The sequence below is a fragment of the Nomascus leucogenys genome, chromosome 1a, assembly GCF_006542625.1.
Source record: "Nomascus leucogenys isolate Asia chromosome 1a, Asia_NLE_v1, whole genome shotgun sequence".
In the NCBI taxonomy this organism is placed as follows: domain Eukaryota; kingdom Metazoa; phylum Chordata; class Mammalia; order Primates; family Hylobatidae; genus Nomascus; species Nomascus leucogenys.
In genome coordinates this window covers 90,944,692-90,959,772 of record NC_044381.1, presented here as the reverse complement: position 1 = coordinate 90,959,772, position 15,081 = coordinate 90,944,692, and the positions used below count along the sequence as shown (strand labels likewise).

Below are 15,081 nucleotides of genomic sequence, written 5' to 3'. Positions count from 1 at the left end.
TATGTTTATTGCTTTCTTGACTTTAATATTAATTAGCAGAGTATAAAATTCTCCCATAGTTGTATTTACCAAAAAGCCAATTTTCCTAATATTTATTCTTTTTTTTTGAGACAGTCTCACTCTGTCGCCCAAGCTGGAGTGCAATGGTGCTATCTCAGCTCACTGCAAGCTCTGCCTCCTGGGTTCATGCCATTCTCCTGCCTCAGCCTCCCACCACCTGCCTACAGGTGCCCGCCACCACGCCCGGCTAACTTTTTGTATTTTCAGTAGAGACGTGGTTTCACCATGTTAGCCAGGATGGTCTCGATCTCCTGACCTTGTGATCCGCCCACCTCAGCCTCCCAAGGTGCTGGGATTACAGGCGTGAGCCACTGCACCCAGCCCCTAATATTTATTCTTATTCAGTATTCACTCAATAAATATTTACCGAGTGCCTGTCATGTACCAGTGGTATAAGTGCTGCACAGCAGTGAACCAGTCATGTTCTGCCTAAAAAATACTTAATGCTACCATTTTCCTAGAACGCAGATTTATACCACCACCTCTGTGAAGTGTTAGAGCAGACAGATAGCTAGACACGAGCAGGAGGGAGAGCCCCTGAGAAAAGGAGGACTAGAAAATCTCACACCCCAGAGACTACCCAAAACCTGCATGCTAGGTATGAACAGAGAGGACGGGAAATACCTATGCAGAAAGGAACACCCTCAAATACCCCTTAAGATGCCCAGTAATTGCTCACTCTACAGTTCAGCTGTCAGAATGTAGCTAAGTACATGCTGATATGAAGGGAAAGAGGGCAAAGGGGAAATTCCTAAGAGATACACAGGCACAGTAAGAACAGATTTAACCACTATATGACCTTCCTGGGGTGGCGGTAAGGAGCAACAATGCCATTAAGTAGACTTCGTATCCAACACTGGGCACACACATGTGCATCAACTCAGAGTAAGAGAATCCTACAAAACTGTGGCAAGAACTAGTCAGGGACAAGGTAGAGACTTAAAGCAGAAGTGGGAAACTAGCCAAAGATAACGGCAGAGACTTGAGACAGGCAGGAACTTAAAGAAAGAGTCCACCACAATGAAAACTGCAATATTGAACTCTCAGGGCTGCTGGCTCATTTTCTTTCCAGCAGCCCACTCTGCCTCCTCCTTCAGAGCATACTGTCTTTGCTACTACTTAACCCTTGCTGCTACTACTGCTGATTTCCAGCCTGCTCCTCTCTTGGCATGTACTTTCTTCAATAAATTCTCTGTTCTTTTTGCTAAAATTGTCTCTTGGACAAATTCTTTCTCCCAAGAACAAGAACCACAGACTTCGCTCTTCCTAGTAACAAAAGTATCATGGTTTTATAAATGTACTTATTCTGGTAATATTTTGAATAATTTATGCTTCTGATCTCTAATGAAAAATTTATAAGTGAATGAATATTTTTAAGACAAAATATTTGCCTAACATGGAGTTTGTTTTTTGGTATAGCAATAACAACATATCAAAAAAAGTACAAATTACTTTAAACTTTGAAGATTTACCTGTTATAGGAATATTCTGTGAGACTGATAACTGCACATCTCCAGTTCCTGGTGGCATGTCAACAACTAAGTAGTCCAGTTGACCCCAATCTACCTAAAAAGATGACATAGATTATATCATTGTATAAAAATTCAATGTTAAATAGTGATGTAAACAAAATTAATGTGTTAATAACAAATCTAAAATCATAGCTATCACTTGAGCCATTGCTAGGTACAAGGCACTATGCTGAGTCCTAAGGATACATGGATAAATAAATGACAGGCCCTTCCACTAAGAGGCCTTCTTTGAATGGCAAGTTTAAATTTCCAGATGACTCATCTGCATACACACACGCTAATATTGAACTCACTTCCCAGTAGGCTTCTATTCAGGACCATTCACTTATTTTTACTGGGTGTAGCCCACATTTTGCCTAAAGAAGGTATTAGCTTTTTGCCCCCTTTTTTAAAATTTTGCATTTCCCATGCTAATATAATTTTTTAAAGTTTATTATATTTCCTTCACAAAAATACACTAAGAATGAAAACCAAAACTTAATAATAAAAAATTTAATATAACTTGAGTCCCAATATTATTAACATTTTGATTCTTTCTTTCAAGGCATTTATTTATACCCAGAATATTCACCTATATAACCAAGTCCTTACGGCTCAGCCTTCATTTAGATAGGTCTCAAGGGTACCTCAGGTTCTTTACTCCTCAGATACTTCTTCCTTCTGAGTCCCTAGTCTCCATTAATGGTCCAAGGATCTTCTCAATTGTAAAGCAGAAACGTGGAATCACACTAACTCTTCCTTTTCCTTCACTATCCCCAGTCAGTTATTCTGCCTTCTAAAAATCTCTCAAACACACCCACTTCTCTCTTTCTCCACTGCCAAGAACCCAAGTGAGGCCACCACCATCTATTATTATTAAAGCCTCCCAACCAACCTCTCTGGCTCCAGCACTGCCTATCTAGTCTGTTGCTAACAACGCTGAAAAATGGAAGTTTGATAGTGCTACATTTTGTTTAAAACTCTTCTCTTGCCTTTAGGATAATATCTAAGCTTAAGCTCCAGAACACGCTGCCTGTTCTTCTTCACTTGCTAATTCCTCTTCATTCTTCAGATCCCAGCTTAAAATTCACTTCTTTGGGGAAATCTCCACTAACTCCCATTAGATTAAAGTGTTTCTACTACATACTTCCCCTAATCACCTATTCATTCATTTGCCCAAGAAATGTTTACTGAATACCTACTATGCATTGGGCATTGAGCTAGGTATTGACAATTAAATGGTATCATGATTCCTGCCCTCACAGAAGTTACAATATAGAGACAGAGATATCGGGCAGATAACTATCCTCATAAATACATAATCACCAGCTTTATAATACAAGAAGCACCATGAAGACAGTAAAATGTACACAGAAAAGAGCTTGCTAACTTTGAGAAACTGAAAGGTCAATATGGCTAGAGAGCAGTGAGTGAAGAGAAGGGTATCATTCATTTACTGTTGTTTCATGATCTGTCTTCCTCTAAAATTGTAAACTGAGTTAGATCACCTTAGCACAGAATGGACAAACAGGAGACACTTAAGACGTTTTCTTTCAAGGAATGAATGGCTAAATGAACACATGCAAAGGCTTGATTTTTTTAAACCTAAGTGGAAACTGTATATAATTTCAAACTGTGCTCCTTAAAACTTAATAACATGTAATATGTCCTTTCCATATAATCATGCTTTTATTTATTTATTTATTTATTCATTTTTGTGACAGGGTCTCACTCTATCACCCAGGCTGGAATGCAGTGGCATGCTCACAGCTCACTACAGCCTCAACCTCCTGGGCTGAAGTGATCCTCCCACCTCAGCCTCCCTAATAGCTGGGACTACAAACGTGTGCCACCATGCCTGGCCAATTTTTGTATTTTTTGTAGAGACAGGGTTTCGCCATGTTCCCAAGCTGGTCTCAAACTCCTAGGCTCAAGTGATCCTCCCACTTTGGTCTCCCAAAGTGCTGAGATTACAGGCATGAGTCACCGTGCCTGGCCTATAATCATACTTTTAAAATAAAAAGTGTAGATGATATTGGGTCAAACAGATTCATTCATATGTCAACACAACTATTCAACGCACATGAATTGAGAATTGACTGGGTGCCAGACATTGTTCCAGGTGATGATAATAGAGCAATAAACATAATAAAATCAAAACCATGATGGAACTGACAATTTAGTGAAGGAGACATGTAGAAAGACAGATAGACAGACAAACAAATCAGGAAGTAATAAGTGCTGTGAAGAAAACTACAGGTATCCCTTACTACAGCAGTCCACAACCTTTTTGGCACCAGGGACCATTCTGCGGAAGACAATTTTTCCACGGATGGGGGCAGGGGACGGTTTCAGGATGATTCAAGTGATTTACATTTATCATTAGATTTTCACAAGGAGTGTGCAACCTAGATCCCTCACAATAGGGTCCATGCTCATATGAGAATCTAATGCCACTGCTGATCTGACAGGAGGCAGAGCTCAGCTTCATTCACTAACCCATTGTTCACCTCTTGCTGTGCAGTTAGTTCCTAACAGACCATGGTCTGGTACTGGTCTGTGGGCTAAGGGTTGGGAACCCCTGACTTACTATACAAAATTACTTGGTCCCTGATTTAGATATCCAGATCAAATAAGAATAAATATTTTAGAAAATCTCTTCAATTACCAAATTTCAGATAGCAAGTATTAAGAGTTCAGACAGCAAAGGATTTATCAAAGAATTTATTTGAATCTCTTTGGTCCCCAAGGTCAGATGGTGTAGAGTAAGGAGAAAGAATTCAATGGTGGCAACCTACAAAATGGGAGAAAATTTTCGCAACCTACTCATCTGACAAAGGGCTAATATCCAGAATCTACAATGAACTCAAACAAATTTACAAGAAAAAAACAAACAACCCCATCAAAAAGTGGGCAAAGGACGTGAACAGACACTTCTCAAAAGAAGACATTTATGCAGCCAAAAAACACATGAAAAAATGCTCATCGTCACTGGCCATCAGAGAAATGCAAATCAAAACCACAATGAGATACCATCTCACACCAGTTAGAATGGCCATCATCAAAAAGTCAGGAAACAACAGGTGCTGGACAGGATGTGGAGAAATAGGAACACTTTACACCATTGGTGGGACTGTAAACTAGTTCAACCATTGTGGAAGTCAGTGTGGCGATTCCTCAGGGATCTAGAACTAGAAATGCCATTTGACCCAGCCATCCCATTACTGGGTATATACCCAAAGGACTATAAATCATGCTGCTATAAAGACACATGCACACGTATGTTTATTGCAGCACTATTCACAATAGCAAAGACTTGGAACCAACCCAAATGTCCAACAACGATAGACTGGATTAAGAAAATGTGGCACATATACACCATAGAATACTATGCAGCCATAAAAAATGATGAGTTCTTGTCCCTTGTAGGGACATGGATGAAACTGGAAACCATCATTCTCAGTAAAGTATCACAAGGACAAAAAACCAAACACCACATGTTCTCACTCATAGGTGGGAATTGAACAATGAGAACACATGGACACAGGAAGGGGAACATCACACTCCAGGGACTGTTGTGGGGTGGGGGGAGGGGGGAGGGACAGCATTAGGAGATATACCTAATGCTAAATGACGAGTTAATGGGTGCAGCACACCAACATGGCACATGGATACATATGTAACAAACCTGCACATTGTGCACATGTACCCTAAAACTTAAAGTATAATAACAAAAAAAAAAAAAAGAAAAGAAAAATGCAAAAGAAAAAAAAAAAAGAATTGAATGGTGGAAGGTGCTACTTTAGACAGGGTGGTCAGACTCCTGAATAAAATGAGAAAACAACTGATGCAAATATCTGAAGGAAAGCACTCCAGCCAGAAGCCACAATAAGTGCAAAGGCCCTAAAATGGGAATATATTTGCTACATTCAAGCAATAGCAAAAAAGCCAGTATAGCCTTTATAAAACAGCATCCCCATAACCATTAAACTCTCTCCTTCCCTGACATCGTGTTTTCTTCAAAACATTCCTCAGTATCTGACATTATATGCTGATTTGTTTTTTAGGAATCCTATCTAATTTCCCAAACACATGTACTTGATATTGACATAATGACATACTTTAATAGACTGATGAAATGATGAACTTAATGAATTCATTCTCAATACAGGGTTCTTCGGCTTGAAAAATAGTTACCCCGAGACCACCCATGACCTCCATCTATGAAACTGTGAAATAAAATAATTGAAAATCTAAGCTGCTGGAGCTTTACATTATTTTGAGCCCTTAAAGAAACGTGATCATGAGGCCTGAGTCACATGACAGGCAACTGGAACCTAGAAAGCTATAACTCTGTTTCTCTGATTAGAGATTAGCCTTCTTCCTTACCTACAATGTTTCAATATTTTGTAAAATGAATAAAGGGTGTCAGGGAAGGTTCCTTCCCTCTTCTCTGTTGATTTCCTTATATATTAACTTCCCTCTTAACCTTTCTCATACAAAGACTTCATGACTTCATGACTATCACATTATCTTAAGATGGAATATTAAATATACTCTTAAATTGGAAAGGAAATGAAAACCAGCTGTAAAGAAAACAAGCCACAGGGAAAAAGAAAATGAACTGTAACTAAATTGTTATAACTCATAAATCAGCCTTATATAGAAAATGTTGTGATCCTGTTGAATTTCTTTTTTTTCTTCCTATATGCAAGACCTTAACTTTTAAATTCAGAGTGTTGACTCCATTTCTCTGGAGTCTGTGTTTCCTGAATGGCCGTTCCTAGCCTTTCACATTAATAAACTCTTTAAAACTGGATTCTGATCCTTTTGATTACTTCAGGTTGACAAAACTTACCCCAAAAGATGAAGGATCATTTTCCTTTTATATTCTTGGCAGTAAAACTCCTAGCACTGGCAAACTGACACGTCTCTGGGTTTCAGAGAACATCAAATGACTGGTGCCAATAATTTATCATTGTTTTTCCCTGGCACTTACCCATATTTGTCATGTTACTTTCAATTTCTTATTTCTTTAAAGAAAACTGCTATTGGCCAGGTGTGGTGGCTCATGCCTGTAATCCCAGCACTTTGGGAGGCCAAGGCACATGTATCACTTGAGGTCAGGAGTTTGAGACTAGCCTAGCCAACACGGTGAAATCCTGTCTCGGCTAAAAATACAACAATTAGCTGGGCCTGGTGGTGGGTGTCTGTAGTCCCAGCTACTTGGGAGGCTGAGGCATGAGAATCTCTTGAACCCGGGAGGCAGAGGTTGCAGCAAGCCAAGGCTGCTCCACTGCATTCCAACCTGGGTGACAGCGAGACTCCGTCTCAGAAAAAAAAAAAAAAAAAAAAAAAAAAAGAAAGAACTGCTGTTAAGGTTCCAAGAAACAAAAAAATACTTCACAGTTAAGGCAATTCATTTCAAATGACTCTAAATTGAATTTAATGAACCTGAAAAACACCTAGGCCAGTACCTTCATCACACATAGTAGGCTTTCTATAAAGGCTTGCTGATAAACCAAGCAAACGACCACGCAGAACCTAGTGCTCAGACTGAGTAGTAAGTACTGAATTAGGAGGTGGACACTATATGGCAGGATCCAGAATCCAATCAGATTGAGCCCTGGCATACCTATTGAGCCCTGGACACTACATGGCAGGATCCACTCAGATCATGCTTCCTGGCATCACCTTGTTGCAAGATACAATAAAATCACACCTCATTACCCTATGCTTATAAAAGCTGACCAGCCCCCAGCTCAGGGAGATGGATTTGAGCATTTCCTTCTGTCTCCTTATTAGCTGACTCACAATAAACCTTTCTCAATGTAAAATCCTGGTGCTGTGGTGTTTGGATTTCCACTGAGCATAGGCAAAGTGACCCCACTGGTTTGGTGACAAAATGGTGGCCATAAAGGACCAAAATTAGGTCTCTCCTTGACTTCTTAAATTTAATAGAAAGACTAAATATGTTTGGTCTCTAAGAATTATGCTATAGGAAAACATGTTTTTCTAATAATTATAAAATGGTTCTTATTTATAAAAGACTGATATACAAATAGGCAATTCAAGATTTCTATGTTTATTTTTGTTTGTTTGTTTGTTTTTTAGATGGAGTCTCACTCTGTCGCCCAGGCTGGAGTGCAGTGGCACAATCTTGGCTCACTGCAACCTCGTCTCCCAGGTTCAAACCATCCTCTTCCCTCAGCCTCCCCAGTAGCTGGGATGACAGGTGCCCACCATCACAATTGGCTAATGTTTTTGTATTTTTAGTAGAGACGGGGTTTCACCATGTTGGCCAGGCTGGTCTCAAACTCCTGATCTCAGGTGATATGCCTACCTTGGCCTCCCAAAGTGTGGGGATTACAGGTTTAAGCCACCACACCCAGCAAGATTTCTATGTTTTTAATAAAATTTAAGGTTACTAAGAGTTAAAAATTCTAATTTGTAATTCTTCAAATGAACACCAAAGTGTTAAAAACATCAAAAGGTGTTTTTTGTTTGTTTGTTTGTTTGTTTTTTGAGACAGAGTCTCACTCTGTCGCCCAGGCTGGAGTGCAGCGGCGCAATCTCAGCTCACTGCAACCTCTGCCTCCCAGGTTCAAGCAATTCTCCAGTCTCAATCTCCTGAGTAGCTGAGATTTCAGGCACCTACCACCACACCTGGCTAATTTTTGTACTTTTAGTAGAGATGGGGATTTACCATCTTGCTCAGGCTGGTCTTGAACTCCTAACCTCGTGATACGCCTGCCTCAGCCTCCCAAACTGTTGGGATTACAGGCGTCAGGCACTGCACCTGGCCAGGTGTGTTTTTAATAAGAAAAAATTATAAGAAACACATAAAATATGTTCTTCAGTGAGAAAAAAATTATTTTGTCAAATTTGGAGGTTATTTAAAAGGAGCTTCACAATATGGATTTAGAAAGGAAACAGAAACAAGATAAAAAGGAACTAGTAGTAAAGGGAGAGAGACATGTAAGAAAGTTATGGATATGAAGAAAAGAGAATAATTTTGTATAAGAAAGAATCATATGTAGTAAATCTTTGTCCTAAAGTAAAATGACTGGTTATTTAAGAAAGAGAATTATAGGGAAAGGTAGAAAGTCCAAGCATGTCATAGATGGTCTGAGCAAGTCATGAACAGGTTAATAAATAGAAATTTTAAGAAAGAAACTTGGGGTGTGAATAAGTTGGCTATAATTAAAAGAAATTTTAAACAGTCTTTCTAGGCAGTGAATGTTGATATTAAAACACAGAACTTAAAATTTTGGCCCTCTATGTTAAAATAACAAGAGTGTCTTAAGACATCAATTTGCTCTTGGTAAGATTGCAAGAGGTTTTGATTTTTAATTCTGAAGTCTGTTTCTTTAACAGCCATTCTCTGAATTATGAGTAAGTTTCTCTCTCTGGCCCATTTCTTCCTGAGAACTGTCTAGTTTCTCTGGTTTCAGGTTTACCTTGAAGGTCTAGAAAGGCAATATTTTATCCCAGTATAAATTGGTTCTGTATTTTTATATGTCTGCACTGTTTCATGTAACCAGGCCTTAAATGTCTGAATTATTTCATGTAACCAGGACTTCCTATGCTGTTACTAAATGTATTCCCCTGCTCAAAGTAACTGGCCTAGGAAACAAACATTGCTTAGGAAGACTGAGGTTTAAAAGAGTTAAGGTTTTTACATTCATGTAACTTTCTGTATTGCTTTTGAAGTCTTTTGATTGTCACTCTGGTTAAATGAGTAACTACTATTTGGCAGTGACCTATGATTCTGTTGAAGGAAGTACTTTGAACTTTTTGATGTCTTTGGTAGGTTCTCCCAGGATCCAAATCCTAAATCAAGCTTCTTGGCCTAAAATTAACTTTGACATTTTACAGGTGGACCCCCTGGAGAGCCTCAAAGGGTGCATTTCTCATCTTACAGAGATTTTAAATGATTAAGCTTATTTGGTAAATAATATGGGAAGCACTGTCAAATAAGGAATGCTGTTGAATTTCCTTTAAGTTATATTTGTGTAAATGTGTTATTAAAAGTTATTCCAAATTGTATAAGATTCCTAAAATTCGGATATGTTAGGGTATATGTCATGATGTGAAATTAGTTATATGCTACCGAAATACCTAGATTTCTCTGTTAGTTATAAACTCTTATCAGATCTTTGACTGTGGCTGTTCTGAATTTTTGTTATCCACAGTTATTATCTCAAATTTTTCTCTGGAAGCACTTGCAATTGGCTATAGTCCAAAATTATTAATTAAGACTGAGCAAAACAAAATTACATGAAGTTAAGTAATTGTTAAGACTTAATTTTTAAGTCTTAACTTAATCGTTAAGTCATAACTTAATTGTTATGACTTAAATGTTTTGTTTTCCAGACTCAGGAAATTTTCTGTCATAAGTTATTTAGAGTTTGCAATAATTTGATAACATATCCTTTGTGAACAAGGGTGGAAGCATTTGCTTTTTCTCACAACTTTATTCCTACAAAATTTAGAAACCATTAATGAGTATTCTTATTTTTATGTAATGTAAGTTCAGTAAAAATCTGCTCTCTCAGCTGGGCACAGTGGCTCACACCTGTAATTCCAGCATTCTGGGAGGCCAAGGAGGGTGGATCACGAGGTCAGGAGTTCGCAGACTAGCCTGGCCAACCTGGTGAAACCCCATCTCTACTAAAAAAAAATACAAAAAATTAGCCAGGCATGGTGGCACACACCTGTAATCCCAGCTACTCCAGAGACTGAGGCAGGAGAATTGCTTAAACCTGGGGGGCAGAGGTTGCAGTGAGTCGAGATCTCACCACTGCACTCCAGCCTTGGTAAGAGAGCAAGACCCTGTCTCAGGGAAAAAAAAAAAAAAATCTGCTCTCTCTTTATAAGCAAGATGCAATGGGAAAAACTGGTTATATTACCAAGGTTTGGACTGAAATGTCATATTTAAGAATGTGAATAAAATGCCTGGCTTCAGGAGTTCCCAGCTTTACAGAGAGTGAATGAAAACTGTCACTTCCTGGCAGGCCCAAGAACCTTAAGACTGTAAGTAAAATCTAAAACCTGCCTTGGTTTGGCTTCCCAGCTGTAAAAGATTCTAAATCTGAGATTTCTTAGATGATCACTGTGGAGAGAAAAAGTTATGCTTCTAAGGAAAGCAAAAGTATGTCTGTTATTAGATTGTAACTCTGTACACTGTCTTCAAGTCCTTGTTATCTATCTGTAGATTGGACTGAATCTTCCTAAGTTCCTCCAATAGTTGGTTATAACTAAATCCCAATGAAGTCCCTCAGCCCTCTTTTCACAATCCAGCCTAGGGATGCTCTGAGGACATTCAGGGGATTTCCCCTTTTTAAATCTGATATTACTTGTGTAATATCAGAATTGGGGACAAACTAGACCTTTAGGATACTATGACCCCTTGTCTCAGAGCAGTTGATGCTGTCTCTTCCTTGTAAAAGCCATAGAGAAGATAGTTATGGGGCTACCTCTCACTATCTCCATTCCATACTCTGTCACGGCTCCCTTCAAGTCACATCATAAGCCAGCTAGCAAACCATGAGGTTCTCTTTCTTTCTTTTTCTTTTTCTTGAGTTTTACTCTTGTTGCCCAGGCTGGAGTGCAATGGTGCCATCTCGGTTCACTGCAACCTCTGCCTCCCAGGTTCAAGAGATTCTCCCTCAGCCTCCCGAATAGCTGGGATTACAGGCATGCACCACCATGCCCAGCTAATTTTGTAATTTTAGTAGAGATGGGGTTTCTCCATGTTGGTCAGGCTGGTCTCAAACTCGCAACCTCAGGTAATCCGCCCGCCTCACCCTCCCAAAGTGCTGGGATTACAAGCATGAGCCACCACGCCTGACCCATAAGGTTCTCTTTCTATCCTCACCTCACCATCACCTGGTGTAATAACTTGCCCAATCCTGCCACTTTACTTACCTTTCCTAAGGCCAAGTCTGCCTAATAAGTGGAACTGCATGCACTTACTAGGTCATGTCTTTTAGCCAAAGATAAAACAGCCAGTATTTATAAAGACATCAGGTATGCCTTCAAGGTTGCTCATGACTTTGGTATCTGTGTAAAATTTGTCCACAATACACTAGTGGAAAACTGTTGCATGCCTCCATGGGCCACTTCTCATTACTGAGTGGTGCCTTTAAAGTATGGCAACAAGATTTTATTTAGCTCCCTGCCTCACAAGGAAACCATCATGTACTAATTATGATTTGCATGTTTTCAAACTGGGTTAACACCTTCTTCTTGATAGGTCACAGCAATGGCAGTAGTTAAGCCTTACTGGAAAAATTATACCAACCTGGGAAGTCTCTCAAAAACTTCATAGTGACTAAGGAACTCATTTTACAGGACAAATTATTCAAAATGTTTATAAAACTTGGCCTATTAACATCCAGTGGGGTGGTGGAACAGACCAACAGAATAATAAAAGCCCAATGACAAAGATCTGAGTGGCATTTAGCCTGCCTTTGCCCTAGGCCCTTTATTTAGTCTTTTTTAACCTTGGTGGGCATTCAAAACCCTCTCTCTGGAGTTCTGAATTCATCCAGTCAGGAGAAACCACATTGTTTTTTTGGTTTGTTTGTTTGTTTGTTTGTTTTTGTCTGTTCAGCCCCCACTCACCTCCTGGCAAAGGACTTCTTAGAAACTTGCCAGGTCCACATATCCTTCTCCCAAAAAAGGAGAAAATAATACTTGAGTTATCCTCACCAGGAGATCTGGCCACAGATAGATCTTATGCAAATTCCCATCTGTTCAGTCAGTTTCACTAATTCTACCCCTCCTGCTCTCCAAGAGCTACCTGAGAGTCTTGAGGCACATGCCAACACTGATAATGACCCCATGGATTATAGTTGGAGGACACTCTCACGGATGTGATTTGCTGAAAGGGATTAACTCTAGTGAAGGAGCTGCACAGGAAGGTTTCTGAGGTCCTGGTTTGGACTAGGTTCTGTTTGGAATGGTCAGAAACTTTTCTGCACTGTTAATAGAGCTGCCTGCTTCACCACTCATGCCATCAGGGCACAACAGAGATCCCCTAGACTCCCTTGCTTGTGTGATCTTGGACAACCACACTGCTCTAGACTAACACCTCACTGCACAGGGTGGTGTTTCTGCTATCGCTAATACCTGCTGCTGTATCTGGGTAAATACTACCAGTCAGGTGAACTGGGAACATCTGAGGTTATAATGTTAGCCAAATCTCTGAAAGGGACACCCTCAGAAAGACTCCTGTCTGGACTTATTGGGTGGAATTTCCAATGTCCAGACGTTCTCAGCTGGCTTAACCCTGGTATAAGATTCCTTCTGTGTTTCACCCTACAAGTCTTAATGATCCTCCTCATATTTGGGTTAAGCATTTGGCTGCTCTTTAAAATTGTTCTAGCCTATTTTAACAGCTGTCTGCAAGCGACTCCCACTAGGATTGTGCCGACTCAATCCTTAAGACTTTAAACTCACTTTAGCTGGAAACAGGAACCAACTTAACCCAAGAGACTTTGGTTCAAATTTAACACACATTTGAGTGCCTCTCATAAGTAAAAGACTCTAGTTGTTCAACTGGCCACTGTCCTGCCTCAAGGATCTCTACAAGGGACCAGATGGACCTGGAGCAGGTAGTCAACCACTCTGGCACCATGATGGGATGCGATGCTATCTGCCAACAGGTTTGAGCCAGTCCTTCAAGATGGATCCTGAGTAGCTAACTGAGCCTAAATTTTAAATAGAGCCATGTAGCCATTTGCTGACTAGGAGTTATACCCATACTCCTCCTCCAAAACTCACACATTTTAATCTATAGAACCTTTGGGGCTCACCTGAACCAGTCAATCAGAGTTGAGCTGTATCAATCAATCAGAACTAAGCAAGTTACAAGTTTCAATCCTTCATTTGCACAAAGAGAACTGATTGGGAACCTGGGTGTGAACTTTTGCTATAAAATCTGAGCTTTCTTTCCCTTGTTCTCCGAAACAAATAATGTTCAGGTTGCTAACTCTTTATTCCTTTGTCCTAGAACTCGGTTGAAGTAACTTCTTCCGAAACATAATCCTGAGCACTAAACAATTTCATTTCTCTAACCAAGGTCTACTATCTAACCAGCAGGAACTAGCTAGAGTGGTTGTCACCCCTTTTCCCTCAATACTGAGGAATGGACATAATAAAGGGGCGATTTGGAACTGCATTAGACCAATCTGGTAAACTTTTATGTAACGAAGCTATGGGCTGTTTTTCAGTTGCTGTTGGACCCCCAATTTGAAGGTCACATAACCTGAACATGAAGATGAACCAAATAGGCAGAACCTAAGTGCTTGGACTAAGGAGTAAGGACTGAATTAAAAGGTGGATACTGCATGGCAGGATCCAGGATCCAATCAGATCAAGTCCTGGCATGACTCCATGGCAGGATCCAGTCAGCTTGGGGAGACAGATTTGAGCATTTCCTTCCGTCTCCTTGTCAGTCAACTTGCAATAAACCTTTCTCAGTATAAAAATCTGGTGCTTCAGTGCTTGGCTTTCCATTGTGTGTGAAGGCAAACTCATCTGTTTGTGCAGGCAAACAGATCCAGTTTGGTTTGGTGACAGTTCCAGTTCTCTTGTAAAGGAGCCACAAAAGCAATGGTTTTAGAAAGATTTGGGGAGGCTCTAGATTCTACTTACTGTTGTATAAATTATATTTTACTAAGTGTAGGGAAATAAGAACTAGCAAAACACCCAAGAATCTCATTAGTAAAACCCAGTGGTGGATCCAGATTTTGTGTGGCCTGAAGCATATACAATTTGAGTGGTCATCTCTAAAAATAAGAATACCAACTTATAAATGCAAACTTAGGTACAAAAGTAAATATTTACTTAGAACATGAAAAGAAAATTACCATAAATTTCTGGAGGCTTAAAGAGTCACATTCCTTCTCTGAGAACTCTTTGAACAGAAATGCTTATATAGAAATGTTTCCTGACCTTCCTGACCATAACCTGGCTGTCTCTCCCCATCTAGAACATTCTAAATTCCCAGAATATCCCAGGATCCTATGCAGATGTAGAACCCTGAACTTAAGCTTTATTAGCTTCATGGTAACCCTACCTTTGGTAAAACTTTCTCAGTTCTCTTTCAGGCTCCAAACTCAAAGGATTTCAGCAGGGTAGACTTAGTTAGTGTAGAAATTGGAGTTACCAAGGTACTCCAGAGATGCCCTGTGGATACAGAGGCAGTACTGAAGCAGAAAGTTCATCAAGGTAGCCAAGAAGTCAAATATGTGCATCAAATTAAGAAGGATATAGACAGCATAATGAATTAATCAAAAACAAAGCAAGTGGCCAAGACAGATGAGAAGGATAGGATGAGGTACATACAGACCAGGGCAACAGTTCAGACTTGAGTCAGCCAAGAGAGGCTCCCTGCTAGATGTCTCTTGTACATAGTAACACATGACCATTATTACCCTCTAATGTCAGATATGGCACTTTTGTTTTTTTGCTTTCTTTTGTTTTGTTTTTTTGAGATGGA

General features: G+C 39.7%; 1 protein-coding gene across 2 annotated transcripts in view; it reads right to left on the bottom strand.

The window, feature by feature from the left end:
- NUBPL (nucleotide binding protein like) overlaps window positions 1–15,081 on the bottom strand; it is a 254,576-nt gene that overhangs the window by 63,747 nt on the left and 175,748 nt on the right. For both annotated transcript variants that reach the window (XM_003263684.3, XM_030813147.1), the window contains one exon: window positions 1,533–1,626. In XM_003263684.3, the coding sequence (XP_003263732.1) occupies window positions 1,533–1,626 (94 nt within the window). The remainder of the gene's footprint in view (window positions 1–1,532; window positions 1,627–15,081) is intronic.